This window comes from Radiomyces spectabilis, assembly GCF_025331425.1.
Source record: "Radiomyces spectabilis strain NRRL 2753 chromosome Unknown BYT42scaffold_3, whole genome shotgun sequence".
Classification (NCBI taxonomy): Eukaryota; Fungi; Mucoromycota; class Mucoromycetes; order Mucorales; family Radiomycetaceae; genus Radiomyces; species Radiomyces spectabilis.
In genome coordinates, this window is record NW_026251928.1 from 324,265 (window position 1) to 341,282 (window position 17,018).

General features: G+C 44.1%; 6 protein-coding genes across 6 annotated transcripts; 5 read left to right on the forward strand and 1 right to left on the reverse strand.

The window, feature by feature from the left end:
* Positions 1-76: 76 nt before the first annotated feature.
* On the forward strand, positions 77-827 carry BYT42DRAFT_611135 (uncharacterized protein; the record flags this gene model as incomplete). Its single annotated transcript, XM_051571465.1, has 2 exons — positions 77-230; positions 298-827. 2 exons carry the CDS (start codon positions 77-79, stop codon positions 825-827), a joined length of 684 nt encoding a protein of 227 aa, XP_051425866.1.
* Positions 828-4,947: 4,120 nt separating this feature from the next.
* On the forward strand, positions 4,948-8,660 carry BYT42DRAFT_558810 (uncharacterized protein). The gene is made up of 5 exons (XM_051567035.1): positions 4,948-5,645; positions 5,700-5,918; positions 6,593-6,751; positions 6,811-7,449; positions 7,515-8,660. The coding sequence occupies exons 1-5, from the start codon at positions 5,006-5,008 to the stop codon at positions 8,468-8,470; spliced, it is 2,613 nt and encodes an 870-aa protein (XP_051425867.1). The 5' UTR covers positions 4,948-5,005; the 3' UTR covers positions 8,471-8,660.
* Positions 8,661-9,723, reverse strand: BYT42DRAFT_558819 (trimeric LpxA-like protein). The gene is made up of 7 exons (XM_051567036.1): positions 9,629-9,723; positions 9,497-9,567; positions 9,270-9,369; positions 9,185-9,207; positions 8,895-9,085; positions 8,793-8,837; positions 8,661-8,736 (listed from the first exon to the last, which is right to left on the reverse strand). The coding sequence occupies exons 1-7, from the start codon at positions 9,634-9,636 to the stop codon at positions 8,692-8,694; spliced, it is 483 nt and encodes a 160-aa protein (XP_051425868.1). The 5' UTR covers positions 9,637-9,723; the 3' UTR covers positions 8,661-8,691.
* Positions 9,724-11,141: 1,418 nt separating this feature from the next.
* On the forward strand, positions 11,142-12,554 carry BYT42DRAFT_558823 (uncharacterized protein). Its single transcript, XM_051567037.1, has 7 exons — positions 11,142-11,229; positions 11,300-11,348; positions 11,432-11,492; positions 11,558-11,586; positions 11,658-11,890; positions 11,959-12,307; positions 12,387-12,554. Exons 2-7 carry the CDS (start codon positions 11,315-11,317, stop codon positions 12,404-12,406), a joined length of 726 nt encoding a protein of 241 aa, XP_051425869.1. The 5' UTR covers positions 11,142-11,229; positions 11,300-11,314; the 3' UTR covers positions 12,407-12,554.
* Positions 12,555-12,813: 259 nt separating this feature from the next.
* Positions 12,814-14,353, forward strand: BYT42DRAFT_558826 (uncharacterized protein). The gene is made up of 6 exons (XM_051567038.1): positions 12,814-13,050; positions 13,108-13,184; positions 13,256-13,396; positions 13,468-13,693; positions 13,756-13,871; positions 13,929-14,353. Exons 1-6 carry the CDS (start codon positions 12,858-12,860, stop codon positions 14,028-14,030), a joined length of 855 nt encoding a protein of 284 aa, XP_051425870.1. The 5' UTR covers positions 12,814-12,857; the 3' UTR covers positions 14,031-14,353.
* Positions 14,354-14,439: 86 nt separating this feature from the next.
* BYT42DRAFT_220418 (uncharacterized protein) lies at positions 14,440-16,524 on the forward strand. Its single transcript, XM_051562581.1, has 10 exons — positions 14,440-14,619; positions 14,676-14,756; positions 14,855-15,162; positions 15,232-15,261; positions 15,328-15,438; positions 15,505-15,618; positions 15,680-15,823; positions 15,905-16,042; positions 16,101-16,187; positions 16,250-16,524. Exons 1-10 carry the CDS (start codon positions 14,589-14,591, stop codon positions 16,406-16,408), a joined length of 1,203 nt encoding a protein of 400 aa, XP_051425871.1. The 5' UTR covers positions 14,440-14,588; the 3' UTR covers positions 16,409-16,524.
* The last annotated feature ends 494 nt before the right edge of the window (positions 16,525-17,018 follow it).

Consider the following 17,018-nt stretch of genomic DNA (forward strand, 5'->3'; position numbering starts at 1 on the left):
TGACTTTGGCTGGATCCTTGCTTTTGAAATTGTTTCTATGTTTTTATGCAAGTTCTTGCAGTCTGCTGTCTAGACCATGAGTGCTCTTGGAGCCGTGCCTTTTCATGACAAACAATATTGGCAAGACAGATTCCAAAAAGAAACTCACTTCGAATGGCTCCTTCAATGGCAAGATTTAAAGCCCATGATATTACCGTATCTCAAGAATAGCGAACCAATCTTGCATTTAGGTAAGTGTAATACAAAAAAAAAAAAAAATAGACGGTGCAATTCACTTACTCTTTTCGTTAAACTTAGGTTGTGGCAATTCCATGTTGGCTTTCGATCTCGCAGATTGCGGATTCCGCAGTGTAGTTAACATCGATTACGCCGCCAATGTGGTTGCTCAAATGCAAGAACTCGTTCGCCAAAGGCAGAATCCAGTTTACGATCATCTCACATGGCAAGAAGCCGATTGCCTAGACGATCTGGGATTTTTATTGAAGCAACAGCCACAGGGCTTTGCCGTGGTGATAGATAAAAGCTTGTCTGACACGATCGCGTGTGGTGACGATGACAACCAAACCTGTCAACAACGTTTATCACAACAAATCGCTTCAGTTACCAGAGTAGGAGGCGTATGGCTATCCATTTCTTTTTCAGGTGAACGGAAGCATGACTGTCTTATACAAGGCATCCAACTCTGGACCCACGAAAAAGTCATTCCTATCAGAGTGCCCCAGCCCAATGATAAAGCCGGTGCACCCGATATTTATTACTATCTTTATGTCAATCGTAGAAAGGCTTCAAAGGATTTTGGAAATGACGACCGAGGTACCATATATTAAACCACCAAGTTCTACGCCAACTGAAAGAAAAAGGGACAAATAAAAAGGACATTATGCACAAAAACCAACTGAAATGCAGACAAATGAAAAAAAAAGAGGGGGGATTGAAAAAGGTTTATCCAAAGGTTTGACTGATTCTTCCACCACGTTTAACTCTGCTAAGACGCCACTCATTCGGTTTCTCATAACGATTATACAGAGGCTAAAAGAGATATTGATGTCAGTTATGTCCAACAAAGAGCACATGATTAATGCAGACAGAGAAAGAAAAAGCCATCTCACCTCGATCTTTTCTTGACGTTTACGCTTAGAGATCTTGTTTGCATCGGCAATGCGGAAGAATGTTGGTGCCGCTTCCGTCAACCATTTCGGATCAATTGCTGTCACTTCGCGCATATATTCTTTCGACGTAAACACAATTTCGTGATAAATAACCCTATAATTACAGTTTGGATCAGTATATCCATCTTTGGAGTTGTCTGACATTCATTATCGTCTTACCATTCAGGCCCCTTGTTGAATAATGCACTTGAAGGATGAATGTAGACAGGGGTGCCTTCCAGTAATGTTTTGTAACCTTCTTGTGGATCTTTCTTGGCGGCGTTTCGGAAATAACCAGAAACAAGCGCTCGACAGACCTTGGTGTAGTTGTTGCCACAGGACACAATGTCGTGTTTATATCTAACAGGAAGTAAAAAGTTGCATAAGTTTCACGAATAAATACTAAGCAATAGCGAACTAATTCGACATACCGATCCATAATACCCAGCAATTGCTTTCGAACATCCTGAGCTCGCTTCATGCTCCGTGCTTGAATAAAGTTTTCAAAACACCAAGGATTTGAGAATTTACTGGCCTTCCAACCGTTGTAAACTGTGAGCAGGGTAAGATGATCGCCTTCCGGTTGATGGAATTTGGCCTTCTTGGAATCAGCCTGAGCTTGCTTTTCTTTGGGTCGATAGAACACGTTGCCTGCTGTAAGCATAGCAACAATGGTCAAAATTTCTTCGGAGCAACCAATGTCCACAGATTGAATCAGCATTTTCGATAATTGAGGTTCCAGAGGGAATTCGGCCATTTTGCGTCCTAAGCGGGTCAAAAGACCTTCGTCATCAAGGGCCTGAAGCGCGTACAATTGTTCCAGGGCTTGAATCAAATTGCCTTCCGGTGGAGGATCCATAAAATCGAAATGTAAAAGATCGTTGATACCCATGGCTTTGAGAGTTAGTACCGTCATGGATAAATTAAGCAACTGGATTTCGGGAATGGTACTCGGCAACATTTCGTTTTGATAGGCTGCTTCGGTATACAGGCGATAGCATTTACCAGGACCGGTACGACCAGCACGACCAGCACGCTGTTTTGCAGCAGCTTGCGAAATGGGCACAACGACAAGTGAATCCATACCAAGTTTGGCGTCCCATTTGTTTTGCTTGACAAATCCGGGGTCAATCACGTAATAGATACCGTCAATTGTGATGGATGTTTCCGCAATATTGGTCGCAATGACCACTTTTCGACTTCCAGGTGGCGCCGGCTCGAAAATCTTGGATTGCATTTCACTTGGAAGAGCACTATACACCGGTAAAATGATCAACTCTGGAACATCGGAACCCAGCGCCTTCATACGTTCGTATAGGATTTCGCAAGATGTGTCGATTTCTTCTTGACCAGTCAGAAAAAGTAAAATATCACCCGGCGGTTCGGACAAATGGATCTGCATCACGGTAATCAATGCTGCATCCAGATAATCGGATTCGGGATCCTTTGTGTAGAGTACTTCGACAGGATAGGTGCGACCGGGAATACCGAAGATAGCACAGTTGTTGAAGTACACAGCGAATTTTTCTGCATTCAGCGTGGCAGACGTGATGATAAGCTTCAAGTCGGGGCGTCGAACAGCAGCGCCTTTATGACATCCAACATCAGTGACGAGGTAAAATGAAATGTTATTCCATTAAACAATGACTTACGTTTGAGCAGGCCAAAAAGAACATCCGTCGAAATAGTTCTTTCGTGAGCTTCGTCAAGAATGATAACGGAGTATTGCGACATTTCCGGATCGATAAGACATTCTCTCAAAAGCATACCATCTGTCATGTACTTGATTCGAGTTTCGGGACTGGTGCAATCTTCGAAACGAATGGTATAACCGACTTCCTGACCGACACGGCAACCCACTTCTTCAGACACACGTTTTGCCACAGACATGGCGGCCACGCGACGAGGCTGCGTACAACCGATTCTGCCATGATTCGCAAAACCTTCTTCCGCCAGGTATTGAGTCATTTGTGTCGTTTTGCCAGATCCAGTATCACCCACAACAATCAACATTTGATTCTAATGCCCAAAACGGTCAATATCATCCTCGCTTTTTCCCAATAACGATCAACCACAAGCAGACTTACCTCGCGAACAGCTTGAATGAAGTTATCTCGCAATTTGAAGATGGGTAACGATTCACGTTGTTCTTGAATACTCAACGAAGTGATTTTACCAAAGCTGGTAGCGCTGTTAAAAGTTTTCTGCTTCCATTCGGCCATCTGTCCGGGACGAGCACTAGAAGCAATGCCTCGGAGATCCTGGGCAAACTGTCTTTCGCCAGGTTCAGGCATCGGATCCAACCATGGCATGTTCACATCCTTTGGCACAGCATCCATTTCCTCATTCTGCTGTTGCTGTCTTAATTCTCGTCGTTCCTTTGCAAGCGCGGCTCCTGATAATGCTGCTCGATTCATAGTACCGTCCGGAATTTTCACCACCTTTACGGGACTTAATTGCAGGGTCTGCTTAGTTTGTCCCTTCAAGAATGGCGGCTCTTCTTCTCGTACTTCCACATCGATTTCTTCCTCCGTTTCGACATTACCATTGAAATCAGTATCATCATTGATACCAGGATAGTCGGCCGCGTTGACTACACCCGAAGCAATCAGCTGCTTGATTTCCCATCGTTCAGGAGAGGACATGCGTTTAACCGAACGGAACGCTTCGTCGTCGTAACGTTTCGTAGGTTCGCGTTCAAACGGTCGGTCCGGGTTACGAGTGGCCAGTTCTTCCAATTCTTCCTTGCTGCGGACACGAAGGTGAGGGGTGAGATCTTCTCCTGTGCGTTGATCGACGTCTTTCATGGACAAGCTGATACGCGAACCCGCCACTGACATAACTTTGACTTTAACGCGATCATTGCGGTTGACAATGTCTTTTGGATGACGTACATGGCTTGAGGCCATTTGCGTAACGTGGACCATGCCTTCAACTCGTCCCTTGACACCTTGTAACTGCACAAACGCACCAAAGTCTTTAATGCTGTTGACAGTGCCTTGATAAATTTTATAGATAACGGGTCGGTCATCAATCGTTTTTTCGCGTCGCGGGCTTCGACTGCGGTGTCGCCGAGGACTGCGTGAACGAGAACGATGGCGACGATGGCGATCGCTGCGAGAAGGACTGGGGCTTCGACGACGTTCGTTCGATGATTTTGATCGGCTGCCTGACATGCCTTCTAATTGCGCCAGCATATCGTCTGCGACTGCAAGATCTTCCTCACGTTTCTTGAACCAGTTCTCATCATCGGCAACGGCTAATCCAGGTAACATTTCTGCTTTGTCTTCCACGGATGTTTGACTTATCCCCTTTTTCGGCTTCATTGTTTTTATAACACGATCCAAGTTCTCAATGAAGGATTCCGGAAAATCAGCGTCCGCATCCTTCAAAAGGGTTTTAAATTTGGCGAGTGAGCCATTGGCTTGATCGTGCAAGTGAAGAATGAATTCAGCTGTCAAAGGAGAAAAAAAGGATTTAGATCGGTTAGTGACAGTAACAGAAGTGGTTGATTAAGAGAATTAGTGGGCAAGTGGACTTTACCTAAAACCTTTTCGCCAAGGCCAGTGTGATTGTACAGCTCGCTCACCACTTTGTTGACCAGCGACAAGTGTTCAAGTTGCTCTAATTCATCCATAATGGAAGTTTTATCAGAAAGCAGACGTAGGGAAAAAAAAAGGCGATCCTTCCCCGACACCCTTTTTCTGTCCGTTTCCACCCAATTTCAAAGTCCTCAGCCACACACACCGGGCCAAAAAAGGACCAATGACGTCGATTTCCAGTGAGCAGTATTTGTTGCTCTGACTTTTTTTTTTCGAGTCTTTTCTTTGTTTCCCCTCTTCTTGGACGCTTGATCAATGCAGCAGGAAACATCAACTTCCAACATTTCCAATAAACCGACATCATCCGTAGTGGATGATTTCTTATCAGCCTTATTCGCAAAACATCCTCCAACCCCCACTGCTGCGCCTCCCAAGGCTGAAGAGAAGCCAGCGGCGCCCCCATCGGCGGTTGAGCAAGCACCAAAGGAACCCATATCAACGTCAGCACCAGTTCCTGCAACAACAGCTGCTCCAGCATCAGCGCCAGTGTCCTTACCTACATCTGTATCTACACCTGCACCTGCACCTGCGCCCGTGCCCACAGCCGCACCCACCTTTGCACCTGTGACGGCTCCCACCGTTGTACCCGTAAATCCATCCTTCGCTGCGCCCGTAAATGCTCCCGGGAATGTGCTGGCAAATGGACCTGTATCTGTCGTCACAAGTGGATCCGCAAACAATCAACCTGTCCATAACCCTCCTTTTTTATCTTCTACTCACCATGGAGCTAAGCGAGAACGAGCTTCTGATGAGTTTGACGATTATACAAAAGCAAAACGGCAAACATTCGATAATCAGCAATCTTATGGGCGAGCATCAAGAAGTTCATCAAGAGAAGAATCCAACAAACGAAGCGGATCTTCATCGTATCAGAGATTTTACAATCACGAAATCAGTAGGCATCGATTAAAATATGATTATGCTGAGATTATATCTAAACTGGATATAGATTGGGATATGCTGGCTCCGGGATCTTGCATGTTAATCCAACGATTGCCGAATACCATTGAGAAGCAGGATCTTATGGATCGTTTTAGCAGATATGGGGAGATATTGGATGTGACGATCAAACACAGCGGTGATTGCCTCGTCCAGTTCAAAAACCCTGCCATATGTACCGCTGCCGTCAGTGGACAGAATGGCAGAGTTCTAAAAGGGGTTACTCTTGGTAGGTGACGTTTTCCACTTTTTCTTCTCTCCATGAGGACTTCCCCGCACACTCTCCTGTACGGCATCGGTTCGCAATGACTGTCGCCCGGGCTATTGGGGGAACCAGCTGTAGAATCTGGGAGTAGGATTATTTCACCACATTAACTGGGTGGCATGATCGTGGTTTGTGTGGGATATATTCTGCATGTTGGTTCTCTCAACTATTGACATTGCTCGATATCGCAGGTCATGAAAGACAGACTGTGGTGTTGATTTACTCTTGCTGTTGAGAGTTCGTTGTTGTGTCTTTTGTTTTCGATCGATGGCCGTACAGAGTTAGGGTGACGCTGTAATGAGGGTGAAACTTATTTACCATCAATGGTCTCATGAAGGATATTGATCATGCAGCGGGTTTACTTTGACAATTCCCATGGATTGGACTGGTTGATGAGCTTAATTATCTCGTCTTGCTCTGGTCACTACTCTCTCTATTCCTTCTCCTTGATTTTTTTTTCTTTTGTGGGTTGGATAACCTACTTTAATCATCGATTTTTTGCTATTACGGCATTTTTTCCATACAATATTGGCGATGGTGTGGGGCAGCGGGGAAGTCAAATTATTTTAAGTCTTATTTCTAACCAACTTCCTTTTTCGGCCTTTACTTATGTCCTCCTCCATCCCGCTGATACGCAGAGTTGCAAGTGTGCCCAGAAAAACCCTCTGTCATCCACAGAGGCAAAGCCCCAGATTATACATATCGAAGCCAATCGCCTTCTCATGGTTCACCTTCGCAGCGTTCCGATCGCTACAAGAGAAATACCCCTTCTGGCTCGGCAAGATTCGATTCTCATGGTAAATGATTGCAAACATGACTGCAAACATTGCGCAGAGTATTAAAACAAATATTTTAGATCGTACACAAAGTAGTGAGATGGCGAGTTCATCAAATTCGCGTCGTGACCGAAAGAGCGAGGAGAATGCTCGTAATCTCGACTATCGAGACAATGATTGGAATTCCGATATCCGCGATGAACCCATGCACGAAGCGCAACCGGAAATGTCCACCCGAAATGCTATACCGAACCGCGATCCTCGCTTGTCCTTCTCGCCATCATCTCGCGATCGAGTTCATCGTGATGCACCCATGGCGCAGCCAACGAGTCTTCCGGGCCCATCTACAGACTCCAATCAGCCGATGAAGCAACCCACTGCAGCTCCCTCCGCGCATCCTCAGAAGCAAAAAGCTACCAACGCTACGGAACATTCGACGAGCGAATCATCGGATAGACGCTCTACCGTGCAAATCATCACATGGTCGAATATTGACCGTGGATTTGTACAATTTGTCGAAAACTCGTTCAAAGAAAAAGGGTTCACAATTTCCGCCTTGTTTCTACGTCCTGGGGAAGCCAAGGATGAGCTTATTAAGGAATTGATTGTCGCCGGTGTGAAAGCCGTCATTGTGCTTGACGCGCAGAATATAGCACAACGAAAGGTTTATTTCCAAATCTTCGATTACGATGATCCATCGGGCAATATTCATTTTGATGGCAAGTATTATTCAACATTGGATAATCATCACTGATTTGAATACTGATACTATTGGCGATTGTAGAATACGCCAGTATCAGTGTGCAAGATGCGGTAGCTGTACTTGGAAAGCGGGTAGAGGTCAATCCACCACCTGTAGCTGGTTCATCAGCTGGAGCATCCGCTCCCGTTATGCTCATTACAGCATTTTCTCAACCGTCTCGAAATGCCTCGCCCGGACCATCTTCTTCCCGCAAACGTGGAGATTCGTCATCCGGTAGTGCCGATACTACTAATGTCGCAACCGGTAGTACTGGCGCTACTGGTGCTGCTGCTGCTGCTCGTGGTGTCGGTATTGATAGGTCTTCTACTCAAAAAACCTTGGTGCCCGTGGCTACCAACATGCTCAATTCGTTGTTACAAATGGTTCAAACCGCAGCTCAACATGAGTTGCCTCTCGCAACCGCTGAGTATGGAGACCAAAACCCTGCGTTAACAGTGCAAGGAAGATTAGCGGATTTAATCGGCCAGCAAAACGTCGTTACGAGTACTATTCCTTGGATGCCAGTGCCGTCCATCTTTTCATACGCGGGATTGGAAACACCGTTGCAGACACCGTCGCAAGCATCTGTCGCTGACTCTCCTGCCTCACAAGCGTCAATGCCGGGGGTCTCTACCCATCCATTCGCCTCACAATCATCTGCGCCAGAGTCCGCTTTCATGACAACCACACAACAATACAGAGGTTTACCATCCGATCCGCGTTTCGGTCATCCCGGTAATTCCGTCGGACCTCCAGGCATGAGGGCACCAGCGACAGCAATGCAATCTACTGCTATGCCTTATTCCCCCTCTTCGAGCCATTTGAATTATGGTTCGCCCGGTGTTCAGCAGCCGTTCCGAGGACCGCCTCAAGGACTAGCTTCTAATGAACAACTCACCGACATCCTCGGCAAATTGCAAGCACTTTCTCAATCGCAACCCGCTCCTGCTGCCAACTACCAAGATGCCATGTATCGCATGACCGGCAATTACCCGTAACTTTCTGACCGAGACGATTTGGCTCATCTGCGTTTTATCCTACCATATCTTTTTCCTTATGCCATCAAGCAGTTATCATATCTCCATTTGAGTCCCAAGATAATTTCCCGCCATTTTCTAGTTGTTATTGACCATTCCATGGACGCATAGTCCGAAAAAAAGACATTGCAAATAAAAATATATTTGACGCTATGCATTTTTTCTTCATTAGATAGTGTATATTACATGGTATCGAGTTTCTTCAGATGATTGTATTTTGGTAAAACCTAATGTACAAGATCAGTCGCTGGTTCAGGTCAGATGATGGAAAAAAGATCCTTACTTCTCTCAGATATTCCAAGTGACGGGCATGCAACGATGCCTGGGCCTACAGAGCCAATGCGTGTCAATCGACGAAACACTTTATATCAGAAAGTCAACTTACTGGCAAAACTTCACTTTGTGTGCGCCTTTTCGATTGCCCACCGTAAATGACAGTGTAGTCGACGATTTTCTCGTTGGCGTCGGTTGAGCAGCCTGCCCCAATCACACAATGGTTGCCTACGGTCGTGTTTCCGATGACACGTGCCCGGGCTTCCACAATGTTATTATTGCCTATGGGCGAGCCTTCGATATCTAACGAAAAAAGTATCATAAATGATGAGTTTCTGTTTAGTTGCAGGGATGAATTCCATTGATACATGCAGCTGCCTACTTCAAATGCGTTTCCATCACCGATAATCAGCGGCGTTGAATGGCTGATTAAGAAGAGTTCGTGAGTTATTGTAACTATAATATATAGACCTTTCATCTTACGTACTTGTTGAAAATGATGACGTTTTCTTCAATGATATTATTTCGACCGATATAAATGGGTCCATTCTCCGCTATAACACGACACTGAGGATGCAAAATAGAGCCTGGAATAACAATGCCGGTGAATTCCAGAGCCACGATTTCCATTTCTTGATCATTCGTACCTGCGCCTATTATTGTTGAAAAAAGTTCTAGTGAGTAGTAAATGGAACGCGCACATTGTCGAGTTACCGATGGATATTTCGCCCCTTAAGTCTGTTTCTTGACAAACGACGGATTTTGGACCAGCTGTGATGCGATTCCTAATAGTTTCGTACGATGAATACATGGATGCAGCAGTCAAGAGAAAAACATGTTTTTTACCGTGACATGTCGTGTACTGAATGCTGCAGCGCTGTATACGTGAATCCGGAAGGAACACTACGGTTTTTTTTTTTTTGGAATTTACCGGAAAAAAAACCAAGCTTTACGTCTTCAAAAAACGAAATTGCCATTTTGGGAATTAATTTTGCCAGTGCATATTTGGAGCTTAAACCGGTCAACTCTGTATTAAACGACAGACCGGCAATGCGTCTGCATGTCAACGGTGCTTTACAATGGATTCATTATATCTCAATATCGAGTATCAGCACTGGAGGAAACAGTAATATTAAAAGATGGCCATCAAATTTCATTCCTTTCCGTTGGATTTTTTTTGGCATGAACCATGTTTGCAGCGTCCTTGGCCTTGTCCGATTAAGATAATGGTGTTAAATAGAAATAAGAAATTTGATTGCTCCATGTGCCGGCAACATCATTTCGACTACTAGCTGCAAACCTCAAGCTATTTATCGTACTCATCAGCAACTAACGGAACCCCACCACTTGGTAAAGATCGTTATATCGTCGACATGTGGTGTGTACCACTGCCATTGCTTGCCGAAAAATGAAACCGAAATATCGTCATATTCATTGGACATATGAGCGAATGGCGAATGTATCGATGGTGTGTTTGTCCTCAGCATTTCGATTCAAAGTGCATCATGATACGCGTACTCGATTTTAATCTGTCGGTTAGTGTTTCCCAATCTCCGGAAGGTGGCAGTAGAAAGATTTGCAGACACCAGATGTCGGTCACTTTGAATGCTAAGCGCAGGGTATTAGATGTGATGCCGTTCTTCTAGCTATCCTCGTATCCTCGTATACTGAATGACTGTCAGGCTATCCCGGAATATTTGGATAGTGCGATTTTGGGCGTCCTTGGGGGGCGCAACTCCAAAAAAAAAACCGTAGTTCCCAGAGAAATGTTGTTGGGTGGGTCTTTTCTGCTGTCGCCAAGTAACGGGATGTTGCTATCCAGTCGGATCGGATCCGCATTTGGAATCCGAGGCGCTCACTGTATCATCCACGCTGATTTTTCAGTTTACTGTCGGTTCGTACCGGAATATCTATTTGTTCGGGCTGGCCAAGCTTTCTAATAGAGAAGTATTGCAAAACGGTTCTTGGATAAGAGGCAAGGACCTTCCCACTGCGATTGCAAAGACTGAATTTCAGATCAAGTCGGAAGTGTCGTACATGAAGAAAGCTTTCTTGTCAGGGGAATCACTGAAGTTCATCATTCCACCAGGCTCAGTATCCAATAACATAAGGCCATCGTGGAACCTCTTTTAGTTTGACGTCTCGTTGGAGGAATCATATTAGTGGTTAATGAAGTTCAAGATGGCTTTTGTTTCGTCAAAAAGCTGAAGTGATGCATGCAGTAAACGTTCATCCGATTCTCTAATTTTTAACCTCCGCCTAGCGTGACGTATCCGCGACTCTTGGGCGGGGCGGCCGGGGCCCTGCCATCCCCTTGTATATTTTCGCTACTGTAAAAAAAAATCTTTGGACTCCTCACCCGGCGGCTCAGTCATCCTAGGCTGGTCAAAAAAATAGCACACAGATTTTTTTTTTTTCGTTTCTTCCCCTCCGAGACGTTTACAAATGTAAGCACCTTGGAAACCCCATGATTTTAAGTTGCATTAGTTACCAGGCATTAATTTAGCAAATCCGTAGAATCTCTATCCAGTAATGGCTTTCCGATTGTTGACCAAGGGCGCCGCAGGTAAAAGAAAGCGCCATTCGATCATCAACCTTTTAAAACGCGATCTTTAATCGTCCTTCTATATTTGTTTATTCTTCCAATAGCTGCTGCCATTGCTCGTCCCACTTTGATGACTGCTTCGCGCCAGTCTCTTGGTGTCGCTGCGTAAGTTAATTGCCATTTTTCTTTAAAAACGTCGATTCTTTTAATAATCATGATAATTTTACCAGTCTCCGTCAGTACTCCACCCAGAAGGAGGGTAAGTGCCTACGTCCAGTCACAAAAATCCTTTGACACTCACACCCATGTCCTAATCTTCAAATTTACTAGTTGAACCCAAGCAAAAAGCTAACAGCATTATTGAATCGCTTCCCGGCAACTCCCTCATTTCCAAGACCGGCTACGTGACCCTCGGTACTGGTCTCGCCACCTTCCTCGTCTCCAAGGAAATCTACGTCTTCAACGAAGAAACCCTTGTCTTGCTCGCTACTACCGGTCTTATTGGTCTTTTCTTGAAGTACCTCAAGGAACCTTTCAACAACATGGCCAACGAACACATCGACGTATGTTATTTTCAATAGTCAACAGTTGGAATGCGTAATTTACTAATGCGTCGTGGATATGACTACAGCGTATCAAGAGCATTTTGAACAAGGCTCGTGAGGATCACAAATCGGCTGTTCAGGATCGTATCAACCACGTCGGTCAAATGAAGGATCTCGTCGATGTCACCAAGTCTCTCTTCGAACTCTCTCGTGAAACCGCCAAGTTAGAAGCTGAAGCTTTCAAGTTGAAGCAGCAAGTGGCTGTTGCCCAGGAGATCAAGAGCACCTTGGACTCATGGGTTCGTCACGAAACCAATGTCCGTGAGCGTGAACAGAAGCAGTTGGCTGCTTACTTGATTGAGAAGATCCACAAGGATTTGCAAGATCCCAAGATCCAGCAACAAATCTTGGACCAAGCTGTCAGCGATGTTCAAAGTAAGTTACAATGAAAGGTTTCTTTTGGAATAGTAAGATCTGGGGTTACTAATTGCATCTTGTGTTTTTTTTTATCCAGAGCTTGCCAAATCCGCCTAAATTCAATGATTGATCTATTCCTTAGAACAATAAACAAACAAAAGATACTCGAACATATCATTTGGAAAAAGGCACTGTGAATATATTAAAATGCTATGTGAGGATTGATTGAAACACCAGTAAAGTATTGATTGTAGAAAAAAAAAACGGTCTCAATATGGAATGAATCGATCAATCTATCCTGATCTCGGGTTCTGATCTCCGGCATACATTAGCATATTGCTTCCTATACAAGCAGCTACAAATTGTAATGCATGCATTCAAATTAGCCGTAGTTATATCGCTCGGTGATTGCCATTACGGCGGAGCATGGCCGTGCACCTGTCACAGATCACGAGAATTTTAGGGAGCGATTTAACGGTCACAACTGCGCCAACATTGAGTGAAAAGGCTCGTGTTTTTTGCATCATTGTGATCGATTTCGGTTTTGGTCGTATTCGTTTGTGCAAAAATGTCGTTGACCGATCAAGTGAAAAACTTCAAGAAATCGCTGAATGCGAATACCATTCTTGGAGTGAAGAGAGTTGCAAGCAGCTCTACGAGTAACTCGTTGGATAATAAGACCACCAGCTACATTGCGGGCAACACCAAGGCTTCGTTTACTTCATCTGGTCACGATGCCAAGCGATCGAAAAAGGCTATGGGTATGCTTTGCATCGATCAATGGGTTTTATAAAGTGTTTTATTTATGGCAAAGACAGTCTATTCGCAACCTGCTAATACGGGTACTGGGCACCATGCCATGAGTCAACTGTACAACGTCATTCAGTTTTTGAAGGTACCGTCGCTACGCTTTTTGGCGTTCAAAAAGCGGTGCATGTTGTGCTGATTTAGCGATGGATCACCTAGGATTGCGATCATCCCCAATCGGTCGTAAGCATTGCTTCTCGTACCAAAGTCGATATTACGAAAAACCCCCAATTGTGGGAAAAATTGGTGCATAATGATAAAATTGAATATGACGCAACCAACAAGACGTTTGCTTACAAGGTAAAATTTCGATATGTCATCATCAATGCTATTGCAGCATATCTCATTAGGTTGATCCAATATTTTTGTAGCCAACGTATCAAATTAGAAGCAAAGAGGATTTGCTCACGTTGCTTGTGCAAAAGAAGAATGAAGGCGGGATGGATTATAAGGATCTGAAAGATTCATACTCGAAGCTTAGCAGTGCTGTGGAAGAGTTGGCATCCGAAGGAAGGATCTTGGTGATCCGCAATAAGGACGGCAATCCTCGTGTACTCTTTTTCAATGACATGCAATATAATACCCTCATCGATGAAGGTAGGTTACTGTGGTTCACAAAAGGTTCATCACTGGACTAATGATGAATTGATATGGACCAGACTTCAAGAAAATGTGGGCGGATATTAGCATTCCGGATGAAACGGATCTGCCAAAGGCATTGGAAAACGCCGGTCTGAAGACGATGGAAGTGTTTGAAAAGAAAGTTATTACCGATGTAAGTGAACAAGCATGGTTTGTCCATCTGATTGCCTTTTGTTAAGCTCGATTTCAGCCCAAACCAAAGCGATCAAAAACCCGCAACAAGAAAATCAAGATCACCAACACCCATTTGGCACACATCGATTTGTCCAAAGACTATATTCCCAAGAAATAATGCCACGCAACTGACAGTCGTCTTCACTATCATACATCACATCATTCACTGCATCACCTCCAACCATCCGTGCATATGATTGCTGCTAACCGTTTCTGTTACTCAAATTTTTCAATCGTACCTGACAGACCTTTCGCCACGTTAACCCTCATGATTTCACATTTATTTAAGCCACTTAGATCCTAGAAAAACCTTTAAACAAAGCATATAAGGTTTCTTCGTCCTTCCCCCCAAAAAAAAAGTTAGCATAAAAATGCTCTCCGATTACAACTGATCTTACAATAAAAAGCTCGGGCTTCCCTCGCCGAGTTCCTCGAGGCAGCAAATACGATATCTTATTTCCCACACATCTGTGTGGCATTATCGAACCGCATAAAGTTTTCTTCGATGGTTTTTATGTTGTCCAACTCTTTGGATGACGTAAAAAGAAAAAAAGATGGGCCACTTTGGCTGATTTCGAAAAATTTCCAAGGTGGATATTTTTTCCCTTGGTTTTTATCAAATCGAACAGTTTGCACCGCTCGACACGTTTTGACCTTTGACCTTCACGACGTTGACATGAACAAGAACAAGACATTGAGAAAAGGCAGTGAGTAGTCCATTCAATAACCAGCGATAATATTTGGACTAATGTCGCTCTTTCAGCTGATCAGACAACTTGGGAGTTCGACACATCGAAGAACGACTTTCCAACAACATCGACAAACAAACCTAAAGGAGGTCCTAGTACGTTTCTTATTTATTTTTTCCAGCAAATCTTGCACCACGTCCAGTTCCTGGCAGCGCTTTTTATTCATTGGCTTTTTGTTTGCTTATTACTTTAGATGGAAACATATCCTCGAATCCATTCCGCGTCTCTTTGTTATGTCGCAACATGTATCGACGCTCTCTGCCACAGAGGCCGTCGCAAAACGACAAAAATATGAAATCCGTCGATACTTCGAAAGCAGCAGAGCGATCGACACGATGTTCAGCATTATCCACGGAATATAGCAACGCGTGCGCGAAACAGAAGGAACTGTCAACAGAGAATTTCGACTCCATGCTAGAGCAACTGGAGCATTTGCACATCAAACCATCCAACAGAGCAGCCATTACGCGAGATCGGTTACTAGATGAACGAAGAGACAATGTAAGCTTTTGTTTGTGCACATAATCTTTTTTGGTGACTTGGGGATAATCACTCACATGGGATTATTAGCTGATTCGAAGCAAAACTTCGGTGTATAATGTATGCTCGAAAAAAAAAGCGGATCTGACCGATTGAGACTAACGTTTCTCTTTTTCGAATATCAAGTTTTACAGCAGATCACGTTTAAAAGAAAGTTTTGATGATCTTTATGCAAAATCGGCTATTCCCGAACCGAAGGTGCCTGTACAACCGTTGACGGAGGAAGAAAATGAACTGGTGAGATTTTTATCCCAATTGATGGTTCGTACTAAGTCTAAGCACAACTAACATCCAGGCCCTTAGGTGGATTCTTTGCTTCGAAAAGGACAACATGGACTCGTGTCTCAAATCAAGGCAGCGGTTGTGGAGTTTAAGGACATTTATAAACTATATCCAGAGACGTGGCTAAATGATGAGGTATGGGCTTATTGGGACCTGGGGATGCCCGATACACACATTTATCCTTCTTCTGCAATAGATCATCAATTTCTACCTCGCACTAATTTCCGATCGTGCATCACAAAAAGCAGACAGTCTACCATCTATCCATTGCTTTAATACATTCTTCTGCTCTACGCTGCGAGAATCTGGCTATGCCAAAGTACGCCGATGGACAAAAAAGGTAATTGTTGCATACTACGGTTGGGCGTTGTCCCCGTTTCGGCAATCAATGCTAACAGTTTTATTTTTTGCTTTCTTAAAGGTCGATATCTTTTCCAAAGATTTAATACTGATACCTATCAATCACGCATACCATTGGACTTTGGGAATTATTCATGTGCAAAAAAAGTTGGTGGAGGTGTATGATTCTCTGGGCGGTAATCATGATTATACCATCAAGGTGAGGGGACCCGTGTTTTAAAAAACCATCGACAGAAATGGCTGACGGATTTAAAAAGCTGTTATTCAACTACCTTCAGCAAGAACATATGGATAAAAAGGGTACACCTCTTGATTTGAGCGATTGGACCAGCAATACCCCCAAGGTAAAAACTGTCACCACGGTCTCTAAGTCTCGTCATGACACGCGACTGACGCGTCTTTGTAGGATATTCCGCATCAAAAGAACATGTCAGACTGTGGCGTATTCACTTGCACATTTGCGGAAAGATTGGCTGGAAATCGATCTTTTGATTTTTCGCAAGAAGATATGACCCTTATACGCAGAAGAATGGTTCTCAGTATAGCGCAGAAGTCAATTCCTTGAAAAGCTTGTGTTCTGTAGTATTTTTTTTTTTTTTAATCGCGCCTCGCATTGACCGTACCGTGACTGCTGAAAAGTGGGCCTTCCCTCATTTCATGATCCACATTATTCCCCTCATAAACCATTTGCTTTTCACGCTGTCCCGTTACCCACAATGGTCTACCCAGACTCTCATAGACACACCATATTTCTGGTGGATACCTACATACTTGATGATACCGATATCCAACCTCTCAAACAATGTATTACCCTTATCTTGATGTACTTCATAAACTATATCAATCGAGAATTGACCTGGGGATTCCAATTCTTCGACTCGAGTTGCAGCAGCTGCACATTAAGTAAAAATGAAATATTTGTATACACAGAGCGATCAGTCAATACCTTCGAGGACAAGCTTCTACAAGAAGTTGAAGCCAAGAAATCGCGATCGAGTACAATAACAGACCCAAACTCCACCGAACGATTTAGCCGGATCCGAAGTGCCCTCATGCAAGTCACCAGCAGTTTTCCGGGCAATGATCTGGTGCTGTCCAACTTGAACACCCCGAATCCACGCGATCGTGCAATACCAGCCAACAACTTTATTTACGTGTTAAGCAGACGCCCGCGA

Coding starts and splice junctions, on each gene's coding strand:
- BYT42DRAFT_558810 (XM_051567035.1), top strand. CDS start 5,006: ATGCAGCAGGAAACATCAACTTCCAACATTTCCAATAAACCGACATCA. Junction 5,646..5,699: donor ATTTTACAATCACGAAATCA/GTAGGCATCGAT, acceptor AACTGGATATAG/ATTGGGATATGCTGGCTCCG. Junction 7,450..7,514: donor GGGCAATATTCATTTTGATG/GCAAGTATTATT, acceptor TGGCGATTGTAG/AATACGCCAGTATCAGTGTG.
- BYT42DRAFT_558819 (XM_051567036.1), bottom strand. Junction 9,208..9,269: donor AACGTCATCATTTTCAACAA/GTACGTAAGATG, acceptor CTTCTTAATCAG/CCATTCAACGCCGCTGATTA. Junction 8,737..8,792: donor ACTTGGAATATCTGAGAGAA/GTAAGGATCTTT, acceptor CTTGTACATTAG/GTTTTACCAAAATACAATCA.
- BYT42DRAFT_558823 (XM_051567037.1), top strand. CDS start 11,315: ATGGCTTTCCGATTGTTGACCAAGGGCGCCGCAG. Junction 11,349..11,431: donor GTTGACCAAGGGCGCCGCAG/GTAAAAGAAAGC, acceptor TTCTTCCAATAG/CTGCTGCCATTGCTCGTCCC. Junction 12,308..12,386: donor AGCTGTCAGCGATGTTCAAA/GTAAGTTACAAT, acceptor TTTTTTATCCAG/AGCTTGCCAAATCCGCCTAA.
- BYT42DRAFT_558826 (XM_051567038.1), top strand. CDS start 12,858: ATGTCGTTGACCGATCAAGTGAAAAACTTCAAGAAATCGCTGAATGCG. Junction 13,185..13,255: donor ACGTCATTCAGTTTTTGAAG/GTACCGTCGCTA, acceptor TGGATCACCTAG/GATTGCGATCATCCCCAATC. Junction 13,694..13,755: donor TAATACCCTCATCGATGAAG/GTAGGTTACTGT, acceptor GATATGGACCAG/ACTTCAAGAAAATGTGGGCG.
- BYT42DRAFT_220418 (XM_051562581.1), top strand. CDS start 14,589: ATGAACAAGAACAAGACATTGAGAAAAGGCA. Junction 15,439..15,504: donor CGGAGGAAGAAAATGAACTG/GTGAGATTTTTA, acceptor CCAGGCCCTTAG/GTGGATTCTTTGCTTCGAAA. Junction 15,619..15,679: donor AGACGTGGCTAAATGATGAG/GTATGGGCTTAT, acceptor CTTCTGCAATAG/ATCATCAATTTCTACCTCGC.